The following is a 26,291-nucleotide window of genomic DNA, read 5'->3' as shown; positions in this document are numbered from 1 at the left end:
CCTCCATTTCTATCATTTGTGTCCTGTTTCTTTGTCTCGGCATTTTTTATGCTTCGCTGTGTCGATAGAGTGGCTTTCTGTGCTAAGTGTCCCAATTACCTGAGGTAGACACTCTTGGTGCACCCCCTTGAGGTCTTTGTGCGCAGTCTTGTTGTAGCTAAGCCTTGATTGTTGTAGGTAACACTGGGAGGGATTTGACCTCCAGGCCAACTGGCTGTGAGAATCAGCTGTGTCTGCAGTGGGAGAACTCATGTCCTGGATCTCTTGGGTAGTGCTAATCTAGCCTCTGCCTAAGGCTATCCCGCAAATACCTCTGTGCAGGGCTTGGGCGGGGCGGATCCCAGGGGATCAATAGGGCGGGTGGAGCGAGCAGTTATGGCTGCTCTCAGTCCCGTCCCCAGAGGCTCTGCCTCTCAGTGTCCCAGCAACTGCTGCAAACCTCAGAGAGAAAGCTGTCCTCGAGTTCCGACCGATGCCAAACAGTCCCGCTTCTCCCGTTTGAGTCTGGGCCCCTAGAGACTGGCCCAGAACTGGAGCTCACAGCCTGAGACTCCCTCCCGATTGAAACAGACAACCGCGCCCTCGGCCGCCAGTCAGTATTTCACTTCCGCACTGCGCCTCCTCTGAGTCTCGGTATGCTTTTCTCTTTCCTTCTAGTTGTGGAATTTCCACTCAGCCAGCCTTCCTATGGTTCTGGGTGATGTCCGTTCTGTCTTTTAGTTGTATTTTTGAAGTGGTTGTGCGAGGCAGCAATCTCCGGTGTTTACCTATGCTGCCATCTTGGTTTCTCCTCTTCTTCTTATCTCATACACAACCTTTATAAATTTCGGACTTTGAAATTAGCCTTTAAACCTTCTTTCTATGTCCTTTAAAAATGTATTACTATGCCTCAGACCTTCTACTCAGTAATTCCTTATTCTTACAAACTTCAATCCTTTACAGCCAGTATTTCTTAGATTACTAAGAGCAGGTGCTTCCTTCCCTATGTAATTTCAATTATACTGTATCAGTCTAATTTAGTATTGGAAGAGTTAAAGAGAACAAAACGGGGCAGAGAAAAACTTACTGTGCTTCCAGCATAATTCAGATAAGTAAAAATCAACATAACTTCTGGTCTGCTTTCCCTGGCGACGGCCCCCCTCTTTTCTGCATTAACCATTTACTCTGTCCTTAGCTGCTCTCCCTCCTAGATTTTTTCCTTTTTTAAGCCCCAGAGGCTCAAATCCTTCTCCTCCTTTACCACTTTTGACCTCTCTGATCATCCCCTTGTCCCCCGAGCCTAAGGCTCCTCCATCTCAGTAGGCTGAGAGCCTACTACCTATCTAGCGAATCCTACCGCCACTACCCCATCTCACACCCGCTCCAGAGCAGTTTTCAGCTCTCTTCCTCCTCCAGTCAGAGCGGATGCTGTCCCTAACAGAGACCTACTCTGAAGGGAAAATGTATTAATCTTAACCTAACAAGCCTTTGTTTAAACTTCTTTGGGTTGCAACCTTATACCTTTAAATTAACCCTAGACTTCTAAAATTTTAACCTAACACAGCAAAATTATACATGAGAGCAAAGCAATTAAAAGTTCTCTACTTTCTTCCCCTTAAAGCAGGGTTTGCCCTATCTTTAAACAAACAACAGAAAGAGATAACAAATACTCTCATGTGTACAGCCAGACAGCACAAAGTAGCTTTCGCTTCACAGAGACTCTCACATTTACATTCATACACCAGACAGTCCAAGTTTTTGACTTCTACCAAATGTTTACTCAGAGTTTAAATAATCCAACCAATTCCTGACTAATTGCCTAAGGGAGCTCTATGGCTTCCCGGGCGGTGATCAAGCTCCCCTTCCACTCACTCGGAGTGGGCCAAGCTGATAGGGGGTCGACGAAGACGACTGACCCTGACCCATTTTGACAAAGACAAAGACAACAAAGAACAAAGACAACAAACACCAGACAACAAACCCGGTGCAGCCTAAAGCTGCACAAACCAGTGACCCCGGCCACCATCTTGGCCACGGGTCAGGACCAGGAGTACCGCTGCGTCCAGCCCGCCGTATAGGTCCTTCCGTGGGACGTCCCAATTCCAGTTTAACGACCGGTCTTCCTTACCTCTCTTGAGAGTCCAGGTGGCTCGGTTTCCGAATTGAAAGTTTTGGGTGGAGTCTCCTCCGCCTCCCTGGAACCCGTGACGGAGACTGGAGGCCTCCTTGGTAGTCGTTCCCCACAGGGATGTGGGGTATCTCGCTGCGTGCCTGGTGATTAATGGGGGAGAGCCTCCTTCCTTAAATAGGGGGTGCCTCACCCCTGTCGGGGGAGAGCCTCCTGCCCTAAATAAGGGGTCCCTCTCACCCTTGCCGGGGATCTTGCTGGGGGCCTCCAAATGTTATGGGTTTACTCAGCGAGATAGACCACTAACTCAGAATTTAAATTTAAGAGCCTTTATTAAGCTGTCCAGCTGACTATTGTCACAGCACCCTGCCGAAGCAGAAGCTGACCTGCAGCGCCAACTTCCATTGCCAGCGACTACAGTTACAGCACCCTGCCGAAGCAGAGGCTGAACTGCAGTGATGACCACAGGAGTTACATTTTATTATTAAATTTTGTGGAGGCCCAGAGAAAACGTGTCTTTCAAATTCTGGGCCCCCCAATATGGAGGAAACTATTTATACTTTTTCCAGTCCTTTGTCTCCCAAATTTGGAATGAGACTTCCGGGCCTTCTGAGAAAGAAGGCCTGTGTGCTGGGAAGGAGCCATGAGACCATATCTCAAGGCCTGGCCTGATGTTAGTACCTTCCTATCTATGTGTTTTAGGAACAGACAGCACAGCATGCCCCGTCTGGCCAAAGCGCCAGATATAAAGCCCAGCACAATACCCCTGGCTCGGAATTGAACCTGCAACCCTTTGGTCCGAGGACCGATGCTTTAACCACTGAGCCATACCTTCCAGGGCAATTATTCATCGAATTTCTAGAAATATTTACATTCCAGTATTCTCTTTCCTGATTCCTATGTGTGCTTGTTTTAACATTGCCTCTTTCCTTATGATTAAAAACTATTAATAAATTGTTTAGCAACTGGGCTAGATAGCTTACAAATTCTAATTGATATATTTTTAATAATAGTCTGTGCTGGTAAATTTTATTAGTTATATTCTCAAATCTATAAATTTCTCCTAGTTCAAAGTACTTTAATAGAAGATATCAGTAGAAGACTTAATTAGGCAGAAGTTTCTCCTCTGTTATGGATTTTAGTCTGTCGAGCTAGGAAAAAGTGGTTTTGTGGCCCTTCTTCCTCTTTTCATGAGTTCTTCTCAATTGTTGAGCTATTTATCAGATTCATTTTGAACTTTAGAATGTACAGTTCACTGAGGTACAGTCGGACTTTTTTTTAATATATTTTTATTGACGTCAGAGAGGAAGAGAGAGAAACATCAGTGATGTGAGAGAATCATTGATGGGCTGCCTCCTGCATGCCCCCTACTGGGGATTGAGCCCAAAACCTGGGCACCTGCCCTTCCCAGGAATCACCCTCTTCGTTCACAGGTCAACACTTAACGACTGAGCTACACTGGCCCGGCCAGTCAGACTGTGTAAGAGGCTTATGTTAAGGCCAAGATCTGCCAACCCCCACCCCGCCCCGCCCCTTATGTGTGTGCACATGGTCTTCTATTTCCTCTTGTCTGCAGTGCTTCAGTTCACCTTGGAGTCACTGCCTGTCTGCTTTGCCTGCAGGCACTATCCTCATTGGGGCTGGCTCCTTATCCTGACGGGGCCTCATTGCTTCTGGTAGCATCAGTCATTGCAGTCATTGCAGCACTTTGCGTCTAAAAGTGTTGTCTTTATCTTTAACCAAGCAGAGTTTCAGCACCAAACCACACGAGACGGCCCATAATTTTAGAATAATATCTGGATGTTATTTTCCTTTTTATCTTACAAATAAATTAAAAGTGGATTTTCAATAATGTGGAAAATTACTGGAGGTTTGAGTGCCAAACTGTAGTGGTCGTACGTTTTATTTTCAGTTAAGGCAGCAAATGTGACAACTTTCTTATCCTTAAAATGGATGCATGAGTCATAAATTAGATGCACGGAGCCTTCTCTATGCACAGCTGACTTCTTAGGCAGACTGTTGCTTTTTCCTCTCCCATATGCTTATTCCTTGACAAAACCCTACTGAGCTGCACGGTCCCTGGGCTATGCAACTTCTGAAAGGACCTAAGTTCTGTTTCCAGCCTTGACTGTGTGGGGCTTTTTCTTACATATGTGAATGCTTATACAGAATGCCAGCATGAGAGTGATCATGGCTGAGGGAAACTATACGGGAGATTAGACCACAGGCTGTCCACAGCTTCACCAAGCTCTTCAGCTCCCTGCCGCATTCCACTTTGAGCATGGGATGCTCCAAGGCTTAAAGCCTCACCAAGTGTATCTCTTGCCAAGCAATACAATTTATTTTAATAGAGTTTCTTCATTTTAAAATTAATTTTATTCATTAATTTTTCATAGTGCAATCTTTCTGTTTTATCAGCTCTACTGTATGAAAAGTAAAGCCAGTCCTTGGTGTGTAGTGGAGAAAAGGTATATAGCACATCTTGGTTTGGGCACGAGGCACATGAGTAATTTTCTAATTAAGACTATTATTTTGAAAGTATGTGTGAAGTCAGACTGCTTTTGCTATAACCCTGGTGTGGTTATTCCACCTTCAGATGTCAGTCTCTCAAAATGGCCCATTCCAGCATCTACTAGCAGTCACTGTAAACCGGGCCCATTCCAGGATTGACTAGCAATCAGTGTAAACCAGGCCCATTCCAGCATCGACTAGCAATCAGCATAAACCAGGCCCATTCCAGCATCAACTAGCAATCAGCATAAACCAGGCCCATTCCAGCATCGACTAGCAATCAGCATAAACCAGGCCCATTCCAGCATCGACTAGCAATCAGCATAAACCAGGCCCATTCCAGCATCGACTAGCAGTCAGTGTAAACCGGGTGTGAGGAGGTGGCATCACATCTTCATCGTATCATCATCCTGTCAGCGTCCTATAGATTTACTGTGGGCCTTTAGCCACTTAGCACAGACACTGACTCAGCGCTCAACAAACACTAGCTTTTATTACTGATCGTAAGTGTTCATAGGTACATGGAAGAATTTCCTTAGTTTACACTGACTATAATCTCTCCACTTAGTGATGTTGCTAACCACCCGACAGGATGTGGGTGTCATCTTGCTTGCCCTGTGCTTTTGGGTAGCTCCAGGAGACTGTTGAAAATGTTTTCACTTGAGAACCCCCAAGAATTAGTGGGATGTCATTCATTGTAGTAAAGCATAACAGAAGTTTTCCAAAGAAGTTGTAGGTATTTGATGTCACAGGTAAATTTTATGGTTGGGAAGTTGCTCTGGACTTGACCCATTTATGCATTTGTCCTGCATTAGGCCCAAGGACTGAGCAGAGGGTGTTTTATCACAGTTACAACAGATGTCTCTTGGGTTATATTTTTAATTCTGCTTTTGCCTAATCATTCATATGCTTTGAATCAGCAACCAAAACTATTCGTATCATAATGTTCTGGTCTGGGATAGATGTCATACTAAAATAAATTAAAAATTCATGTCCATCAGTAATCATAAATGGGTTAGAGTTTAAAATAAAAATTACAAAAAGATAATCAGACATAAATACAAAGCCATTTTTAAGTTAAGGTTTATTTAAAAACTAGGGGCCCAGTGCACGAATTTGTGCACCTTGAAAGGAACTGTGGATTGCAAGGCTGCAGTGGGCACGGGGGCAGGTCTCGGCCCATCCTCTGTGCCCCTGCTTAGCCCCTCCCGCCACGGCCCCCTGTCCTCTCTCTGCTGGCAGCCCCGTTCCCGCTGTTGCTTCCATGTGTTGAAGACGACAGCCCCGCTCACACCTGCTGACGGTGCAGAGCAGCGGGTGCGAGCAGGGCTGGTGCCATCAGCAGGTGCAAGCGGCAGCACTCACACCCGCTGATGGGGCCGGCGCCAGGCAGGACCACGGCTTTTTGTTTTGTGGTACAACATATATTAAATTTCTAAAACATAATCCACTAAGTGCCCCTAAGATTAGTATGTCAAAAAATTTAATAATCAGCCGAAACCGGTTTGGCTCAGTGGATAGAGCGTCAGCCTGCGGACTGAAAGGTCCCAGGTTCGATTCCGGTCAAGGGCATGTACCTGGGTTGCGGGCACATCCCCAGTGGGAGATGTGCAGGAGGCAGCTGATCGATGTTTCTCTCTCATCGATGTTTCTAACTCTCTATCTCTCTCCCTTCCTCTCTGTAAAAAATCAATAAAATATATTTTAAAAAAAAATTAATAATCTATCATGAGACTATGATTTACACTTCCTATTTAGGAAGGTCTCTAACTTCAGTGTGTCTGTCCAGACTCCTGTCTCGCTTGCATGCCTTGTAGATCTTGCCTGCACTGGCCAACCATTGACGGCGTGCCTCGTGGGGAGTAGATTGTGCAGCCTTACCCAGTACCTTACCAAAAGCCCTTTCCTGCCACAGGGCCTGCGGGCCTTTTCTCTTCCCCAGGGAAGGAGCCGGACGGCCCTGCCTCCCCTTCTTGCCCTGCCTTCCTTACAGCATCTGTCAATCAGCTCCCAGCGTGGGCGAGTCCATGACAGCAGCTGTTGGGGGGGATAAAGAGTGCTGACCCCGGCCCTGTCCTGAGCAGATACAGAGTAGAAAGAGTTGTATTTATCTGTAACTTGTTAAAAATAAAGTTATACGTATGTCTATGTATGTCTGTATGTATTGGGGACAAGTAAGCATTTCTTCACGTAGTTGAATCCTTTAGGACTCTGTGTGGCAGGTGGCAGGACCCAGTCCATTCAAGCTTTAATGAAACAGGTCATCTCTGCCTACAACTAGAAAGCGCAGGGACAGTTGGTGCAGCTCCTCGTTCTTCCTGGGTCCCTGGTTGGGCCCAGTAGGATCAGACTTACCGTCTTCCCACACCCAGGAAGCCTGGGTGTCTCCTCCGTCCCTGTTGGTCTGACTCTAAGCCTGTCACTGCCGGACACAACTTGTTGTGGGGTGGAGTCAGCAACATCTGGGGCCCAGGAACCTCCCCCTAAAGCAGGATTCACGTGTTTCTTTGTCATAGGGAACGGGAGTGCAGAGTGGCAAAAACACAAAACCGGTTCTGTGGCGTTTGTTTCCAGTATGTCTATGACTATGATAGAGCCACTCTCCCAAGTCAGAGGGCAAAATTCTCAAAAATTCAGGGACAAGAAGGTCTTATTGAGCAATTTATTATTGGTAGTCTTCATAGTGGGACTGCCACAATTCTAGTGCTCATTTCACTGACCTTCCTTTCCCGTCAGGAGAGCACTTAGCCCCTGCACGAGCCACGGTTCTCTGCTGGCCAAGTTCTGGGAGGTGATGTAGAAGGTAAAGCCTGGAGAGAGGGCAGGGGCCAGGCTCTGGGTGCCTAGGATGCTACCTGGGTGCCAGGTGAGGAGTTTGAACTTCATCCTGAACACTGCTTTTGAAAGGTTATGAGTGACAAAGTCAGGTTTATATATTAGACAGCTCACTGGTGGACACATTGGAGGGCGTGTGGGTGAATGCCGGGGGACCAGTGAAGACAGGATGGGCCCTGCCTGTGAGGAGATGGGAGAGGGGGGTTGGGCTGGCTGAAGCACTGTTAGGGGTTGACACCCACAGGACAGCACCGCTGCTCTAGATGGTAGGGCAGGAGGGATAGAACGGGTGGCTCCAGGACTTGAGGACCCGGAGGGATTTCTGCCGAAAGACACTGAAAGTATGGCCGGAGTTCTACATCCGACTCTCCTTAAAGGAAGGAAACCGCCTCGGCTGTTCCAAGGACACGCTGGCACTGGGATGAAGTGAGGTCATGGTTCTGTCCCGCAGCGTGTGCCAGGGCAACTGCGGGCAGGAAGCCACTCTGCCTCTCTCTGTACACGGCTCATCTGCTCATTAGCTCCACCTGGAAAAAGGGGGCCCCTTGACGCCTCAGGGATTTTGACTTGTTTATGAAGAAGTGAATGTCCAGTGAGTAGGAAGATCCTCAACTCTGGAACAGGTGGGGAGCAGCGGTCTGTGCTCGTCATGGACCTGACCACGTGGGCTCTCTGTAGAGTAGGCTCTGCCACACACAGCTCAGAAGACATTGTCCCTCTGGCATAAAGACCCGAACGTGGAAGATGTCTTCTTTTCTTTAAAGCGAATACAGTTTTAAAATTACTGTTGGGGGGGGGGGGGGGGCTACACGTTAGGAGGTGCTCCGGAGTCCCCGGAACTAGTTTAAGAGATTTTGTTCTGAGATGGTTGGGGAGGAAGCTGTGCTTTAAACCACAGATTGCTCTTTATCGCTGGTCCATCACATCGTTGTTTCTGCCTCTGCCCAAACCCCAACCCCTCCCAGCCTGACAGAAACGTTTGCTTACGCAGCTAGCCCCGCCTCACCTGCACCACACCTCCCACCTGGCGCCCGAGACATCAGAAGTCGATGTCCATGCCCCCCGGGGCCCCCCAAGATGCTGTTACCTCCACTAGACAGTGAAGGAGATAACGTCCAGGCTGTGTAAGGAAATGCGCCTTCCTCACGGCACCAACGTGTCCCCGCTGCTTCCTGACTCGCGCTGTGGATTTCATAGCCCAAGCTCGTCACAGTTGTCCAATGTCCTTCCTGAGTGTGTGCTAGTCCGCACATCCTGTCTTACGGTGGCCTCGGTCGTCGGTGTGTCTTCTTGCTTTCACATCCTACGGATTGGGGAGGACCCCTTTCTCCAGGTCGCGTTCAGCGTGTGGAGTGTCACAACAGCTATGCCATCGTGTGCTTCCAAAACTTTTCAGTTGCTTGTTCTTCAGTTTCAACCGGCATAGCCTTTCTTTCTTCCATATGGGCACGGGTCTCTGCATGGGAGCAATTTGAGGGAGAAGCAAAGGAAGAACGCTTGAGTTTCAAGCCATGCTATGTCCTAGAATTTCCCCGCCTTATCTTGTCCTGGAAATATGTTTGCTGTTCCCTTAAACTCCACAAGGCTTTGTTCCATTACATATGATTCCTCAGGTCCCCTTTCCCATTTAACTTACTTTTGCTTCTCAGTCCTGTGAAACACCCCTGGGGTCTTGTTTTGTTAAAGCTGGTTCTCTCCACTTTAGATAAAAGGTATATTGTGACTGAATGTTTGTGTGCCATGTTTGCCACAAAGACAGGATTTGGTGAACAAAATGTAAAGCTCTGTGCTTCCTCATCTTCTAGCACCGTTCCTGACCAGAGAGCCCCAGGTGCTTCCACACACAGCATCAGCAGCGCGGCCACCCCGGATCGCGTCCGCTTCCCCAGGGGCACTGCCAGTCGCAGCACGTTCCACGGCCAGCCCCGCGAGCGGCGGACTGCCACCTATAACGGCCCACCCGCCTCGCCCAGCCTGTCCCACGAAGCCACGCCATTGTCACAGGCTCGAAGCCGAGGCTCCGCTAATCTTTTCAGTAAATTAACCTCAAAACTCACAAGGAGGTAAGTGCCAGGTGGAGCTGGTTGTTTGCAGCAAGAGGAGACATGTCTTCTGTGCGTGTGAAGCCAGCCTGGCTGCTGTTCATTTGTCTTTAGCTCATGTTTTTCTGGTTTCTTTAACTAGACTGAAAGGTTTTAGAAGAGAATCCCAGGAAACATTTCCCAGCACTTGCGAGGTCGTGGCTCCTTACTGTTCCTTGCATCACACTTTTTAAAAAATAGATGTTTTTACTGATTTCAGAGAGAGGGAGGGAGAGATCGAAACATCAATGATAGAGAATCATCGACCGCCTGCTCTTGCACACCCCACACTGGGGATCGAGCCCGCAACCTGGGGATCGAACTGTGACCTGGTTCATAGGTCAGTGCTCAACCAACCGGCCGGGCTGCTTGGCACCTTTGTCTGCATAGATGGTCACTTTGGTGGAGCAGAACCCCAGACCAGGGTAGGCAGGGCTGGCACGCTGTGCGCGGTCACCAAGGACACAGTTCCTCTTCTCCTTGCACTTCGTTGTCACTGAGGAGCACTAAGTGTCTTAAAGTCTGAGTCTTGCAGCTGTGCTCTCTGTTGGTCTCAGTGAATTATAGTAAGAACAAGGCACCTTTCTGAAATGGTGTAGTTTTGCGAATAACATCTCTGGTTTGTGCTCAGAAGGAAACTAGTATCTGGTCGTGCATGAAATTCTTCATGTGTTCAGCAGGCTGTCATTCCGGGCCCTGGGACATGTCTGTGGATCCCTTGAGGTATTTTAACTTGTGTCCATAATCGAGCTGTAGAGGTTGCAGATGCCTAGAAGCATTGGCTGCTACTAGAGGAAAAGGGAAAGATGCCACTTCGTACCAGCAGCAAATAGGCAAAGGCACTGTTAGCCAGGACCTCCCCAGGACGCCCAGGAAGCTGAGCCGCCTCGCTCTGCACTCGTGTGTCCGGGGGTCCTGCAGGCTTACCTGCTTCCGACCCTCCTGTCCATCTGTCTGCTCAGCACAGCAGTGCATCTTCTCAGGGTCCAGAATGGTTGGTGCCGCCTCTGTGCCTCACTCCCTCTCGCCCATTAGCTTGCTGCTCAGTTTCATGGGGCCTTTGTATTTAAACTGTAAGTTAAGTACCACTTTTTAAGTCTCCTTGATTCCTCCCATAGTTTTATTTTAGATCAATCATCTAAAAGTTAGACGAGTCACTTTAAACTGTTCCCCAGATGATCTGTCTGTACTGAGTACCAGATGAGGGAGGACTTCTGACATCAGGAGCACTGCCTAGGGCCAGAGCAGGCAGGGTTCCCGCCTGCCTCTCCCTCTCTTCGGGCCCCTTTGCTGAGACGCCGTGCTCCAGGCTGGGCGGAGAACAGATGGTCTAAAGGGTCTTGCCAGGTTTGAAGTCCAATCCAGGAAGAGTTTTTGAACCCCCAGAATAATTCACTCCTCCCCCTCAGTGTCACCCCAGGCCTCCCTGTCCCCCACTCCCTCCTGGGGACTGGGCTGAAATGGAATCGGCCGCTGAAACGTGGGTGGTAGGAGATGGAGCTGGGTGTCATTCCCTTGGCTGTTTCCCTCCCTGGCCCTGCTGCCTGCTGTCACCTGGTGGGTTGCCCTTTGAGCACAGAATGGAGGTGCAGCAGTCAGGTCTGGCTAAGCACTAGTCATAGCGGTCAATGTAGTGGCCCTGCACTTTGGTCTGTTGTGGGCCCATCATTAAAATCCTTGAATTTATTTGTTTCCTTTGTGCTTTGTTTTAAAAAATCTTAAGCCCAGCTGGCGTGGCTCAGGGGTTGAGCAGCGACCTATGAACCAGGAGGTCTTGGTTCAATTCCTGATCCGGGCACATGCCCGGGTTGCAGGCTCCATCCCAGTGGGGGGTGTGCAGGAGGCAAACCGATGGATGATTCTCTCTCGTCATTGATGTTTTTATCTCCCTCTTCCTTCCCCTCTGAATCAATAAAAAGATAATTTAAAAAAATAAAAATCATCTTAATACATGTACTATCCTTGATAAAAATTTTTGACTGCTTTCTGTGCACTAAGATAAGTAGATGCCTGTAGAATTTCAGGTATAGCTATACTCATTTTATAAATATAAACACACACACACTCATCAATCTCCACAGTCTACCCTGTGAAGTAGATATCACTCAATTTTTTAGAAGAAACTGGAGATGTGGTTGAGAGAGATGGGGCACATGTTTAAGATTCTAAGTTTATTTCATGTTTCTGAATCGAACTTGGAGGTTGAGGTTTCTTGTTTAAAAATTCCAGGGGGTCATCTTGTTTTAGTTTCCACCCCCACGTTTTCCAGAAAGGTCATCGTCTTCTGTTTTCAAGTTTGCAGGCTGAGGTCTGGAGTCTCCTTGGTGCTCTCCTTCAGATGTAGTCAGTTTATTCGTAAAGACAGTCGGTCCTTCTGCTGTAGTCTTCTCAGCGTCTGGGCCTCCCCTAACAGCTGCAGCTGCAGCTGTGTTCAGTCCCTGAAAGGCTCGGGTTGGCACTTAGAATCTGCACAGGAGACCTGCCCTGGTGCAGTGGGCAGAGAGTAGGCCCCAGGAAACGTACGCCCAGCTCTGCCCAAATGCCCTGTAGTTTGGGCGAGCTGTGGGCCCTGCCACCTCTGAGGCCCTGTGCACTCAGCAGGAGTGAGGTGAGGCCTCGGGCCTGCAGCTTCCTGCTCTCTCTACCTCAAGGGATTCGTGGGAGGAAAAATTAGGAAAGCAGTCCTAGGTCCTTGACCAATAACCCTGACTTGCCTCAGGTAGAAAACTCAGGAATGAAAATACATTTTAAAGACCTTTTAATCAGTTTTCAACTAAAACAAACTGTTGAATAATACTGCCTTCATGTAGTGCTTAAATATTTACAAACCCTTTTCAATGCATGATCTTCTCTACTTGCTGTGTACCACTTCTGATCTGGTTATGAGGTGCTTGGTCGTAGTACCTACAGTAGTTAGATATTTTTAAATGGGTCAATGTCTCAAGCACTGCCAACATCACCCCAGATTAGAAAAACAAAACAAAACACAGGGATCCATTCCGTCAGTCCAGCGGCAGACACATCCCCGCGCCTCCTGTGCTCAGTCGCAGCCATGGGCTTTCCAAGTCGTTTGACAAGCCCAGGCCACGCTTGCCCAGGAAGGCTGAGAGCGTTGTCACACCAGCCTGACCAGCAATTTCAAGTTTCTTTGGTCAGATTCTGTTCCTCTCAGCCTAAGCATCTTCCTAAAATGTTTTACAAGCAGAGTCACTTTTTTTAAATTGGGCTCTTTGAGTTTATTCCTAAAACATAAAAATGAATCACCCATTGTTTATACAGTCATGAAATTTCCATTCATTTCAGTATCTAAAACTGAAAAGTCTGCTTCATTTAATACCCTAATAAGTTACTTTTTCTTAAAAAGTAATTTATAGCTACTGTTAATGTTTAAATTACCTTCCTGAAGTAAGCAATGATTCTCTTAATGGTTAAACATTTTATAATGAAATTTTTAATGTTTCTGTATAAGAACGTGAAATTTTTGTTCATAAGATATTCTGAAGAAAATTGAAAAATGTTTTATTACTAGTTTATTGCAAATGACTTAAGTCATTTATTTCAGACAAGATGTTGACTTTATTGTCTTAACATAGAGCCATGTGAAGAGCCTTAAACTCATTACAGCTGATGTCAGTGTCAATGCTGAGTTTTTGCTTACAAGTATAGATTTTTAAATGTTTATAATTAAAAGATCACACCCTCAATTATCTGTAATAATTTTAGTTTTTCAACACATATCACTGTTTCATTGTTCATTGGACAGAAAAGGAGCCTGTTTTATTTGTTGTTTTTCTTTCTCTTTATAATTGACTGGATTTATATTTCATTTGTACAAGTCATTTTTGTTAATTTTTATTTTTGGCTTAATTTCTTTTAGAAACATGTCATTCAGGTTTATCAAAAGGTAGGATTTATATATATATATATACTTTTTTTTTTCAATCCTCACCCCAAAATGGTTCCTGCAATTAACATCAGGTTTGGCTTTTTAGCCCTGTTTGTTTTTTGTTTTATTTTTTTAACTAAACTTTCTGCTGAGAACTAAATACTTATTTCCTTGAAAGGAAACTGGGGGAAAAAATAGATTAACTCTTTCAGGCATTTTGAAAGGGACTGCGGCACCCACATAACAAGAGGCCTACGCATGCTCTGTGCCTTTTCTTTCTTCAGTAGAATTATTTAGCATCCGAATAATTCTGTCTTCATACTAATAACACTCAGCATGCTTCTGTTTGAGGGATGAGATGTGCAGTAACGTTAGTGTACATTTCATGGGCAGCCTCAAGCGGGCAGAGGTAAGTTGTGATTGTGTATGTCATCATTTTTCATTTCATAGAGGATTCAATTAGCAAAAGCCTCTAAAGTGAGAGGGAAATTAGCTCATATTCTGAAATGAGAGACAAGTCTAAAACTCACACTTTATAGCCTATTAGGTTTGGGGCGCTGCATAGCAGAAATGTTGTAATATTTTCAGAGTTGAAGAGTAAATAGTATTTTATTAAAAGCCACTTTCCACCAACCACTGAAGAAAGCGTATCTTGTTTTTCGTGGGTCTTTAAAAAAATATTTTTATTGATTTCAAAGAGGAAGGGAGAAAGAGGGAGAGAGAGAAACATCAATAATGAGAGAGAATCATTGATTGGCTGCCTCCTCTATGCCCCACACTGGGGATTGAGCTGCAACTCGGGCATAGGTCTCAGCCTGGAGTCCAACTGTGACCTCCTGGTTCATAGGTCAATGCTCAACCACTGTGCCATGCCCACCATGCAAGCATGTCTTGTTTTTATTTTATTTTTTATCTTAATATATTTTTATTGATTTCAGAGAAGGGAGAGGAAGAGAGATAGAATCATCAGTAATGAGAGAGAATCACTGGTTGGCTGCCTCCTGCACTCTTCCCACTGGGGATTGAGCCCACAACCCCAGACATGTGCCCCTGACCGGAATCGAACCCAGGACCCTTTGGTCCTCAGGCCGACACTCTATCCACTGAGCCAAACCAGCTAGGGCAAGCATGTCTTGTTTTTAATTGAAGCACTGTAATGTATGCTGTTCCTACCAGAAGACTTTTTTTTTTAATCCTTACTGGAGGATGTTTACTAATATTAGAGAGAGAGGAAGGGGGAGAGAGAGAAAGATCAATTGTGAGAAAGACACGTCAGTTGGTTGCCTCCTGCGCATGATCCAACCAGTGCCGAGGATCAAGCCCTACAACTGAGGTACCTGCCCTTGGTCAGAATCGAACCCAGGACCCTCAGTCCGAGGGCGAGCCAAACTGGCTAGGGTGAGATGACTATTTTTTGATGCTGACAGTCAAGAGACCAAAAATGTTGCTCACTACCTTGGAATGCACACTCCTGAGGCAGAAAGTCTGCCGTGGAGGCCACCCTGTGCCTGTGCCTCTCAGCTCCCTGGAAGGCTGGCTACTGTTTCTCACTCAGTGAAACCAGTGGGCCTCTGAGAGGCTTGGTTAACGTGAGTCTTTACCAAAAACTGGGAAGACCACCTTCTTCCTGAGGGAAATGCCACTTGGTGGTGGCTTTGAGTTGATCTTCCTAGTTTCCAGGTTTTTCTTGAAAAGACAATTATCTGCTTGAATGTAGAATTCAGCTGATAAATCCAGTTCCCTTTCATAGAAAGCCATTACACTTCGGGGAGTTATTTAAAAGACCAGCGTACCTCCAGTCGAAGGCCACGAGTGCTCTGCTGCCAGGGCTGGGCAGGGCACCTGCTGGGTCTGGGAAGCCAGTGTGCAGCCCGCCACCTGCTCGGCCTGCGGACACCTGGAGAGGCGGAGCGCTGTCTGGGCCACCATGAGAGAGAGACCTAAGCTCACGGGTGACTTGGGTTTCTTGGTTTGCACCGGGCTTCGTGTGCTGCTGTGTAAGACCTCTTTTCTCTCTTCCACTTCTCTGCTTCTGCGTCCTGTTCATTCAGGCTTCCGACCGAATATGAGAGGAACGGGAGATATGAGGGCTCCAGGTGAGGGAGATGATTTTTAAATATATTTTATGTTAAAAACTGTGGTTGCGGTGATGCTCTTCCTGCTGGCCTATGGGTTTGGTGGGTCTGGGTTCTGTGGTTGGGAAGAGGCAATGCCACTGCTGCCCCCTGGCGGTGGGCCTGGGCCAGAGGTGTGCTACACCCCAGGACCACAGGAGGGCGCCAGGGTGCCACTGTCTGGGCCCTAACAACAGGAACTAAGGTCTGGGTTTGGTGGGAGCACTCCAGATATCTCAGTGACTCCTAGCATAGATCTAGTCTCAAACATGAAAGCAGTGAGTAGAAATTTCAAATTAGGTTTTTGAATATATTTTTATTGCTTTCAGAGAGGAAGGGAGAGGGAGAGAGAGAAACATCAATGATGAGAGAGAATCATTGACTGGCTGCCTCCTGCACGCTCCCTACCAGGAATCAAGCCCGCAACCTGGAATGTGTCCTTGACTGGAATCAAACCCAGGACCCTTCAGTCCACAGGCTGACACTCTATCCACTGAACTAAACCAGCTAGGGAAAATTAGATTTTTAGAACAGTGATTATGTTTTCAAGTATTTTATTTTTTAATGTATTTTTATTGATTTCAGAGAGGAAGGGAGAGGGGGAGAGAGGTAGAAACATCAATGATGAGAGAATCACCAATTGGCTGCCCCTTGCACGCCTCATACTGGGGATCAGGCCTGCATTCTGAGCATGTGCCCTGACCAGGAATTGAACCATGACTTCCTGATTCATAGATCAATGCTTAACCACTGAGCCATGCCAGCCAGGCGAGTGTTTTTCTTTAAAATCTGGTGTAGCTGTCATTGCTCAGATTGGGGACAAAAGAGTCACCAGTGAGGCTCAGGACTCCGTCTCCGTGGTTGGTCCCTCCCTGTGCCCTTTACAGTGGTTGCCACGTGCTGCTCAGGTCCTTATTGACACCCATTGGCTCTCTCCCTGGTCTCTCTAAAGCACAGCTCTGTCATAGGACTTTTCTGAATGAAAACCTGCAGTGGCCCCATTGCCTGGCCGACCATGTCCATGCGAGGCCCTGTAGAGTCTCAGCAGCCTGCCTCAGTTGAGGCAGCTTGTTGGGGTGAGAGCCGGGCAGCAGTATGCCCCAGGCCTGCCCACTGTAGCCTGGCACGGGCTCTAGCTGTCCTGAGCTTGTTCCCCTCCATGATAGGAAGGGAGTCACAGGACCTGCCTCCTGGTGTGTGACAACGGAGTGCGTACACTGCCCAGTCCGTCTGTTGGCACACTTGCCCATGTCCGCCCTGTGCCTCTGCTGACACTCCCTCTGCTCGCACATGGAGATGCTTTCCCGCCCCCGGGGTGGTGTGGGACCCGGGCTCCTCAGAGTCCTCCCCAGAAGCCCCTCCAGGAGCGGTTCCTCCTCCCCTGGCTCCTGCCAGGAGGTGGGCCAGCCTGGCTCTGGGACCCTCTGGTCACTGCTGTTCCTCAGGGGGCAGTCCTCCTCCCACACCCGACTGCGTCTGAGAGCTCTTGCTCCTTTTTATGGCCTATTCCGTGCCCAACAGAATTTTATACATAGGAAGCTTCCAGTCGGTTTTGGTGGATGTGAATCCAGCGGAATGCCCTATCAGCAGGTCAGCACCAGGGAACTGAATGCACAGTAAAACCTGTGGCCTACCCTCAGCACTGCTAACGACTTTGCCCTAAGATGAAGTGTATTTAACATGTTACGCTGGGTGTGTTTAATGCGCACGAGTGTTAGGTGTTCGCCATCCTAATCGAGGCCTCCATGTGCACATGAAGGAGACTGTGGATGGCAGTTTGTGTCCATAATTAACAGGAAGGCAGCAGGAGGCCTGTTCTTGGGGCTGCAGGAGAACCCTGGCTGGGCCCCACGGTGACGTCCATGGATGTGGGCACTTCGGCTTGAACTTTGAGCCCATAGTTTGCATTCAAACAGGTCACTTTTGCTCAGCAACAAATAAGCCTTAACACTTTTTTTTATTGCACTAGCAAGATAATGTCATGTAAGAATTTTTTTTTTAACTGAAACTAGATGTTTAAATTAAAGTAGAAGGAAAAATAATGGAGGTGGGTGCAGGGGATTGAGAGAGTGCCTCCCCCCCCCCCCCCCCCCCCCGCCTGCTCCCACACAGCTATGTGCTCAGCCTGTGGGGCTGGTGGCAGGGAAAGCAGGTTGAACTGCTGAGTCGCCGGTTATCCCATCACAGTGCCGGCGGGGGCTGTGTGAGTGAGGAGCGTCACAGGAGCCAAGCAGGACCCCTGTGAGGGGCTGAGGGCTCCTTGCCACCTGTGCTCAGCCTGGGGCAGAGCTGGGCTCTTGGACATGTGGGCAGCTCTCTCTCCACTTTGCCTGATTTAACTATTTTCTTAATTTTAGTAAGTACATGACTGGGTGAAGGTCTTACAGTCAGATTTTCTGCATGTGTGGCCTATGACTTTAGGGGGAAGCAAATAGATGGTTATTTCTTAGAAAAGAAACAGATAACCACGTGTGGGCCTGTGCAGGAAAACGGCCCGGCTCCGCGCTGTGCTGGAGCTGGTCGTGCGCTAGCTAGAGTAGAGGGCCGGCTGTCCTGTGCAAATGAAAATAAACCTGCCGCTGTGCGTTTCAGTCGCAACGTCTCTGCTGAGCAAAAGGATGAAAACAAAGAAGCAAAACCTCGCTCCCTGCGCTTCACCTGGAGCATGAAAACCACTAGTTCCATGGACCCCAGCGACATGATGCGGGAGATCCGCAAAGTGCTGGACGCCAACAACTGCGACTACGAGCAGAGAGAGCGCTTCCTCCTCTTCTGTGTCCACGGCGACGGGCACGCGGAGAGCCTCGTGCAGTGGGAGATGGAGGTGTGCAAGCTGCCAAGACTGTCTCTGAACGGGGTGCGGTTCAAGCGGATATCAGGGACGTCCATCGCTTTCAAAAACATTGCTTCCAAGATTGCCAATGAGCTAAAGCTGTAACCGGGAACGATGGTGTAATAGAGCAGCGGCCTGAAGTTCCTGGGCGCTGGTGGAAATGTATAGAATAATATTTAGGCAATAACGTCTGCATCTTCTAAATCATGGTATTAAACTATAAGGACGAGAGCACGCCTGGGAGCGAAAGCTGGCCTCTTTTCTACGAATGCACTACATTAAAGCTGTGTGACACGTGTGCCCTCTGTCTTCTTTCCATTGCCCTGAGGGTCAGCGTGTGACCTCCATCTCCACGTGCCTCCTGTGGGTGCGAGTGGGCCGCGCGTGCGGGTGGTGCACACGGAGCATCTCCCTGCCTGGCCGCCCGTCCCAGCAGCTCTGTGGGAGGTCATTGGTGCTACAGCTGTTACACTTGCCAAGGAGGAAATACTGAACTACTACGAATTAACCTTAAGACTAGTTGGTAATTAGTACAGGTTTACAGTTCATGCCTGTGGTTTTGTGTTTGTTGTTCGTGTGTTTTTTAGTGCAAAAGGTTTAAATTTATAGTTGTGAACTTTGCTTGTGTGTTTTTCTAAGTAGATTCACAAGATAATTAAACATTCACTTTTTCTCAGTAAAACCTCGCATTGTGTCCTAGTACTGTATTTAAGACTCGGTGAAGGCAGTGACTGAGTGTTTTGCTTCACCAGCAAGTCGAACAAAAGCAGTTGGCGAGTGTGGGAGGCCTTTGTCCTTAGAGGGTCCTGAAGGCGGTGAAGGGAGAAGACGGCCCTCCCTCCGGCGGCTGAGGAGCCTGGGAGTCGGAGCGGCTGCCTCCCCGGCCCCCGTCTCCGCCTCAGGAGCCGGCACTCCTGTGAGCTGCAGTGCGGGTCTGGCGGTTCTGGATTTCCTCTGTGAAGTATGTCACTTTCCTCTCGTTTTTCGTGGTTCATTCCATGAATTCAGCCAACAGCTTTTCCCAGCACCTCCCTGGTCCTTTGAGCTGATGACTCATCAGTCATTTTGACACTTTGCTCTCACAGGGAGGTTGTCACATCGATGGGTGTGCTGTTTGGGTTCTGGGTTTGTTGGTCACAGGATGAAAGTCTGGACACTCAAGTCACAAACACTCTTGTCTGCCACAGCAGGACACTGTTCCAGTGTGTTAGGGACACGTCCGTGAGCAAAACAGACCCCTAGTCTCAGAAAGGTGTGTTCTAAAGCATGGCAGTCCACAGCGACCAGGAAGGTACCTGGGGCGGAGCCGTATCAACGCTGTGAAAAATGGGCGCTGGGCAAGGCCTCCGGGGTCCTGGTTCCAGCAGGTGCTGTGCTCGGGGCTGTGGGTGGTGGGGTTCTGTGCTTGAGCAGGGGAGGCACCTGCAGAGGCCTGAGGCCAGAGTGCGCCGCGTGTTGGAGCCGAGTGAAGGGAGATGCAGTCACACTCCACCAGGGCCCTGAAGGTCATTGCAGATACCGGTCTTTCTCTGACGGGAGCTGCTGGGACTTCCCAGAGAAGAGTGCGCAGCCTCAGGTCTTCAGGGCGCGGTGCTGGCAGCCAGGAGCGGCCAGGGACGGTGGGAGACGAGGCGGCTGGCGGTGATGAGGCAAGAGATCCTGCTGGTGAGATGGTGGCTGTTCTGGATGTTTTGAAAGGAGTCAGATGCATTTGCTCTGGGGTGGAGGCGGGTGAGTGAGAAGAAGCCAAAGGCGACCACACAGCTTCTGGCAGGAGCAGCCGAGAGAACGCTGCCGCCCTGCGTGGGGGCAGGTGGTGGGAGGCCTGGCGGGCGGGCCAGCAGCACAGGCGTGGACTCCCCCTGGAGAGACTGGGAGAGGGGGCTCAGCCTGCAGGGAGCAGGGGCCCAGGCCTGGGGGCCACCGGAGCTGGGAGGACGGGGCAGGGCTGAGTGCCCTTGGACGTAAGTGCGGAGCACGTCACAGCACCTCGCTGAAACCTTGCAGGCCTTCGCTAGTGAGTCGGTAGTCCCCTCCTCCTTCTGGGGCCTGTCACTTCCGTGTCCAGCTCTGTGCGGCCCGCAGAGGCCAGAGGGTGGAGATGGGAGCTCCGCTCTGCGCACGGGGCGGGGCTGCGCCTGTTCTTCAGTCTTTCCGCCGCCACCGCCACCAGTTGTTTCCTCCAGGGCGAGGGGAACTCCGCGAGGCCTTAGCGAGATGCGTTCACCACGTGCCCTGATGAAATGGCCGCTCTTTATGCAGAAAGAAGCCGTGTCGTTGACAGCTGCTCTTTGATCCTCGCTGCCCTGCGTTCTGGTACACTGGTCAGTGAGAAGTGGGGGTAAGCCCCGTGGTCACCACAGGAGTCAGATGTCTGAGGTGGTCGCATGCAGAGGCTTTATTCCTCATTGACGGTGACTTGATTTTAGTGGCAGCGCAGGTGTTACCTTTACTGAGGTTCAACATGAACTTCATCCCTCGCTGAGGGGCCAGGCCCTCCTTTAGATTCTGCGTTCTCAGGAGATGGCATTTTTATTCTGCATACACGGGTTTGTAAAGGAATGTTCTGGAGTGCTTGAACGTTGTTTAAGCAGCAAAGACAAGGCCCCGTGTTCCCCTCCTCCACTCCCTGGGACCCGAGGGGGGCGGGGGAACGTGGCCGGCCGGAGCTGCTGGTTTGATGCCCGACAAGCAGGGCGGTGTCCTGGTCCGGAAAGGAAGGTGACTGTTCCAGACATGCCGCTTCCCTCGCAGGACCAGGCAGGCCAGGACCAGGCGCGGCTCCGCGTGTGCCCAGCTCTCGGGCTTCCGGCTGCACCGGAGGCGCGTGCAGAGAATGGAGGAACCATGCCTGCCACAAAGGAAGCAGTGGTGGGCCTTCTGCAGCACAGGTTCCCGGAAGCCTGGAGAGCCACGGCAGGAAAAGGGGCTTCCTGTGCGCCTCTGAGCACGCGGCTGCCGCGGTGGACACTGCTGCTGGCAGCGCTGTCCTGGCAGCTCCCGCTCGGCCGGTGGGCGCAGAGGCCAGTCTGCATGGCACTGTGTCCTGGGCCAGCACAGACCAGAGGAGGAGGGGCCTGGGTCGGAGAGCTTGGAACTTTGCTTCTTGGGGACTTTACTTGGCTTGGGGGGGGATTGGTAATTTGCCATGAGGTCTTTCCATGGGGAGCGGTGACTGCTCTTGAAGGACGTGGTGAGAAGTGCACGGCTCGGCTCACAGGTGTCCTGACTGTGCCCGGGGGCACCCCACCACCCCCACCCCCGTGACTCCCTGAGAGGGTGACTGGCCACCCTGGCAGCCATTGAGTTCAGTGCAGCAGCTGTGTCAGGCTGCCTTTGGTGCGCCCCTTCGAGGGACAGCCCCCGGCCCGAGTGACAATCCACAGAGCGTGGTGTGTCAGCAGCACGGCAACCCGCAGGCCAGAAAGCTTGCGCAGTCGGAACTGGTCTGAGGTCACTGGTCTCCAGCAGCCCTGGCGCCTTTCCTGCCTCACAGCGGCACTCAGGCCGGCGGGAGCCGGTCCGGCCACGGGGGCCAGGAGCAGTGCGCTGCTCTCCCTCTGCACTCACATCACGCAGCTCAGCCAGGTACAGGCCGCGCAAGTCCCTCTGGGCAAGTGCTGTGGACGGACGGACGGATGGACGGGAGTGGATCCTGCCTCAGACGACAGACAGCAACCTGGGGCTTGGCATCAGCATGAGACTGGTGGTGTCAGGAGGGCAGTCATGGGTGTTGACAGTGGGCCTCACCTCGGGCCCCATTCCCCAGGGAGGCCTGCTGAGCAGGAGTCCTGGTTTGAGGATATAGGGAAGCTGGTCCCCGATTCCCCTGGGGGCGGGAGCAGACGCTGCCCACCACGCCCGCATCATGCACTTGCGTTGCCCTTGGCTTTGGTTTCGTTGCTTTGTTGATTCACTTTGGTTCTTGCAGTTTGTGTGGTTGGGGCTGGCTGGTTGCAAGCTCTGAGGTTCTCACAGGTTCCCAGCTCCTCGGACAGGCTGTGGTTTCTGCTGTGAAGTACTGCTCACCCCTGGCTGGTGACGGGGGCCTCGTGGGGGCGTCCCTGAGAACGGAGACAGCTGCTCCAGCCTGGCTCTGCCCCCAGCCTGTGCCTTTTGTATTTCCTGCTCTCGCTCTTCCTCCCACCCACTTAGCCCACCTCTGCGTTATTTTAAGGCAACGTTCTAGAACTCCTCCCTCCAGCAGGAGCCGAGTTTCAGGGGCTCACGCGCACCCAGGGAGCTGGGGAGGGTTCTGGCTGCTCCTTCGTTTTCCTGCCACAGGCAGCTTACCATCCTGCAAGGGTCTCCTGCTCTCTAGTCCAGGCTCAGTGCTTGAAGAGGAGTGTCGTTCCCTCCCTGAATTTTGCCTCTCCAAGTTAAACTGCCTGAGTTCTTTTCAGGTGTCTCCGGGAGTATCCTGAGGACTGCCCGCCATTATCCCTATGGACGCTCATCGACATGCATGTTGGGGGCAGGCGAGGGTGGCAGGGACTCCAGAGGGCCCTGTGCTGAGCTCTGGGGATCCAAAGACAAGCCAGGTGAGCCTGTGCCTTCCAGAAGTTCTTCTCACAGGAGAGGGATAGAGACACGGTCTTGAACCCAGTACCGCCAGTGCTGCCAGGAGTGCCGGCTCGAGGCTGAGCAAAGCCAGACCGGCAGGCGAGGTGGTGCAGGTGACCCGCAAGCCTGAGGCGCAGGGCAGTGTCGGTGGACAGGCTCTGTCTTGTCGCCATTGCAGTAATCGGTGTCTCATTCAGTGCACCTCTGCTGTGAAGGGGACTTTGGCCCCACACTTCCTTTGGGAGTGATCTGACAGGCCTCCAAAACAGACCCCCTGCCCTGGGTGGGAAGCACCCCGGGGACCAGAGAGGAAGCACCCTGGCATGCTGGCTCCTTCCAGAGCCAGGTCTGAGCCGGCTCCCACTGCCTCGGGAGGGAGTGCCGGCAGGCGTGGGAGGGTGTGATACACCGAAAAGCAGCCATGCTCGGCATGGAAATAAGCTGGGAGGCAGCATGTGCATCCGTTCATCCGCCCGGCAGCAGGCGCTTGGGACGCCGCCAGCCCCGAACGCCTGGCACTCCGTGCACGGGCACTTGCTGGTCGGCAGGTTCCTCTGCGCAGTCCCAGGCTCGCGCTTCAGCACAAGCTCCGCTCACCTGCTCCCAGTCCTGGGCTTCCCCGCGCAACCCCAACCCCAGCTCCGCTGGTCCCGCCCCGGCTCCCCCCCCGCCCCCCCCAAGCTCTCAGCTCCCAAGAATCTTGATGGGCTTGTCCCAGGGCTGCTGCCGTTGTGCTGCATTTCCTTCGTCCTGTCAGTCATCGGGAACCGAGCCCCTGGATCTGGACTGTCCTTGAGGCCAGGAGCACACAGGGACGCCATCAGCGCCTGGGCCCTTCAGCTGGTCTCGGGGAGAATGAGGGGGAGGCACTGGCCGCCACGGTGCAGCAGGCGGGCCTTCAAGCACAGTGCAGTGGTGTTAAGTGTGGACGGTTCCTTTATTATTTTTTCTCGAGGGAAATGCATTTGAAGTGCGACTCAATGTGCCGAGCAGTTTGTGTCAAAACTAGTCTCGTTTTAGTGAAAATTTAATGGAAGTTTTGTGTTTTTGCTAAGTTGTGTATTTTGGGAAAAGCTGGGTGTGTTTTAACACAGACTACCTGTCTGTCCAGTAGTGGAGGCAGGCCAGTTGGGGTGGGTGGGATGAAAGGGGAAAGGCCAAAGCCTGACCCACGTCTGCATTCTCGGAGAGAAAAGCCACCGTGAAATAGTGACATAGGAGTGCAACCGAGGGCCACGCCCAACGGGTGACGGGGCAGGCTGCAGTCCTGCTGGGAGGAGGGCAGGGCAAGGCGGAGCACAGGGCTCTGGGCTCTGGGTGGGCCCTGGGCTCAGGTGGGAAGGCTGAGTGTGGAAAGCAAAGAGATATGCATAGGGAGCCCCAGGTTAGATCGAAACAGCGAAGGAAACGGGTCTGGAGGCATTAGTGCCGCTGTCAGCAGTTTGGGGTCTTACGTGTGCCACCCTACGTGCTCCTGGCATGGTGGCTTCCAGCTAAATTCCTGCAAAGACGCACCACCAAGGCCTACAGGACCTGGGCAGACCAGCCAGCACCTAGTCGGGCCCCGGCTTGCCAGGAGGGTTAGTGAAGGGCAGAGCAGGGTCCCAGCCCCCGTACAGTCCCCATCGCCAAGTCGGGAGTGGTGCCGGCCGTCACACGCATGTACCAGGTTGCACACCTGGAGGTGTTCCCCCGCCAGCCGAGGGCCCGTCCTCGTCCCAGGTGGCTGGGACAGCCTTGGGGACGTGCTACTCGGGTTGGGCGGCTGCAGGCCGGGCTCAGGGCCACTGCACCAGGAGAGCAGGGAGGGTGGTGCTGGGCGGCGAGCAGCCTCCCACAGGCTCAGCGGAAAGAGCTCTTGGAACCTTTCTGGGTCTTAAGTTAATTATTTCAGTGAGGCCTTCAGCTTGGACAAGCTCCAGCTCTCAGAAGGGCTGGAAGGACCTCTGAACCCACGCGGAGCCAGGTCTACAGAAAGGGAAGGGTCCCAGGCGTGCACGCCTCCTGCAGGCCCTGCCAGCCAGGCTTGGGAACCAGCACTTGGTCGCCCAATGCAATGCACATGGTAGAAGCCTCACTTCTCGCAGCTGAAGTCTCCCCCGCTCCTGGGAACCTCACAGCCAGGAAGATGACTTCTTGCCATCAAAGTGATCGCCCCCTGCTCCCGGGGAAAGGAAATTCACTGAGAACAAGGTGCAGCCCCAGGTGCTGTGGGAGGCGTTGGTGCCGGCTCCTTGGAGTCAGCTCAGGGCTGCAAATAGAAATGCGGAATGAGGAACCTCCTGTGCCGCCTCTTCAGCTCCTGCTGAGCAGCAGGTCCGCACACTCAGGGCTAGCAGGTCTGCAAGGGCCAGGAGCAGTGGACAGAGCCCACGCCTCGGAACCAGGTGGCCTCCTGGTGACCCGCCCAGCCCTCCTCCCTGAGCCCCGTTCCCGCCCCCACGGTGGGCGGCCATTGTTCAGGCGCAGCGCGCACAAAGGGCCATGACAGCCAAGCCCAGCCTCGGTCTCCCACGAACTGTGACACATCAGAGCCTTTAAAAAACATGTAAAGAATTCAGTTCGGCTTACGTAAGAAAGACATGTTCACCGTAGGAAACTTGGAAAGTGAAGTTTGAAGAAGGAAGTCACCTGTCACCTCTCCACCTCCGCTCGCTCCTGCTCCTCAGGGTTCCCCACATGTTGTGTGTGGGATCCGAGTACAGGCTGTTTCCTCCCCGACCACGCTTCTGGGAGCGCATCTGGGTGCGCACCGGCACCTCCCTGAGCCTGCACTGCGGGGCCTCGCGGGCGGGGCCTGGTCTTGCAGCGGCCCTGTGTGTTGGCAGCCCCAGCAGTTCTTCCTCCACGCAGCTGTGTCTTCTGCAGGCGCTGGGTGTGTCTCCGGGGTCAGGGGCTCTTGGGTCCCATGCGCGTTTGGGGTGTCTGGAGGCACTGTGCACTGTCACGGGGGGGGGGGGCGGGGGGGGCGCGGGGTAGTGGATGCTGCTGGCATCCAGGAGCTGGGGGCAGGGTGAGCACCCACAGAGCCAGCAACAGCCCCCACAGCTGTGCTGCTGGATGTCAGTGGGGCTGCAGCAGGAACCCAGGCTGGGGGCTCACTTCCCAGCGCGGCAGAGAGACCGGGAGTGAACAGAGCGAGTTCCCTCCGCAGTGGGTGGGGCATTTCATAGGCTTCCCGCGTTTGACGTAATTTCAAGGAAAATTAAACTCGCCCTGGAGCCCAGAGGAAGGGGAGGCGGTGGGGCCTGGTCCCAGAGTGCGTGATGGCAGCTACGAGAGTGCACTCAGTGCAGCAAGAGGACACGAGGAACCCGGAACGCAGGGGGAAGGGCTAGGAAACCAGGTGGCCTGGCACAGT

The 26,291-nt window shown here is 51.5% G+C and overlaps 1 protein-coding gene across 16 annotated transcripts in view; it reads left to right on the top strand.

The window, feature by feature from the left end:
• The window catches only part of MARK3 (microtubule affinity regulating kinase 3), a 109,225-nt gene extending 90,176 nt beyond the window's left edge, over window positions 1–19,049 (top strand). For 9 of the 16 annotated variants that reach the window (XM_059685319.1, XM_059685257.1, XM_059685229.1 and 6 more), the window contains 4 exons: window positions 9,259–9,516; window positions 13,412–13,438; window positions 15,472–15,516; window positions 18,127–19,049. In XM_059685319.1, coding sequence (XP_059541302.1) covers window positions 9,259–9,516; window positions 13,412–13,438; window positions 15,472–15,516; window positions 18,127–18,472 — 676 coding nt within the window. In that variant the 3' untranslated portion in view covers window positions 18,473–19,049. The remainder of the gene's footprint in view (window positions 1–9,258; window positions 9,517–13,411; window positions 13,439–15,471; window positions 15,517–18,126) is intronic. The other 7 variants (XM_059685239.1, XM_059685329.1, XM_059685282.1 and 4 more) reach the window with 3 other exon arrangements.
• Window positions 19,050–26,291: the final 7,242 nt, after the last annotated feature.

This window comes from Myotis daubentonii, chromosome 1 (genome assembly GCF_963259705.1).
Source record: "Myotis daubentonii chromosome 1, mMyoDau2.1, whole genome shotgun sequence".
NCBI classification, from domain to species: Eukaryota; Metazoa; Chordata; class Mammalia; order Chiroptera; family Vespertilionidae; genus Myotis; species Myotis daubentonii.
The sequence above is the reverse complement of the archived record's forward strand: the minus strand, read 5'-3'. Positions and strand labels throughout refer to the sequence as shown.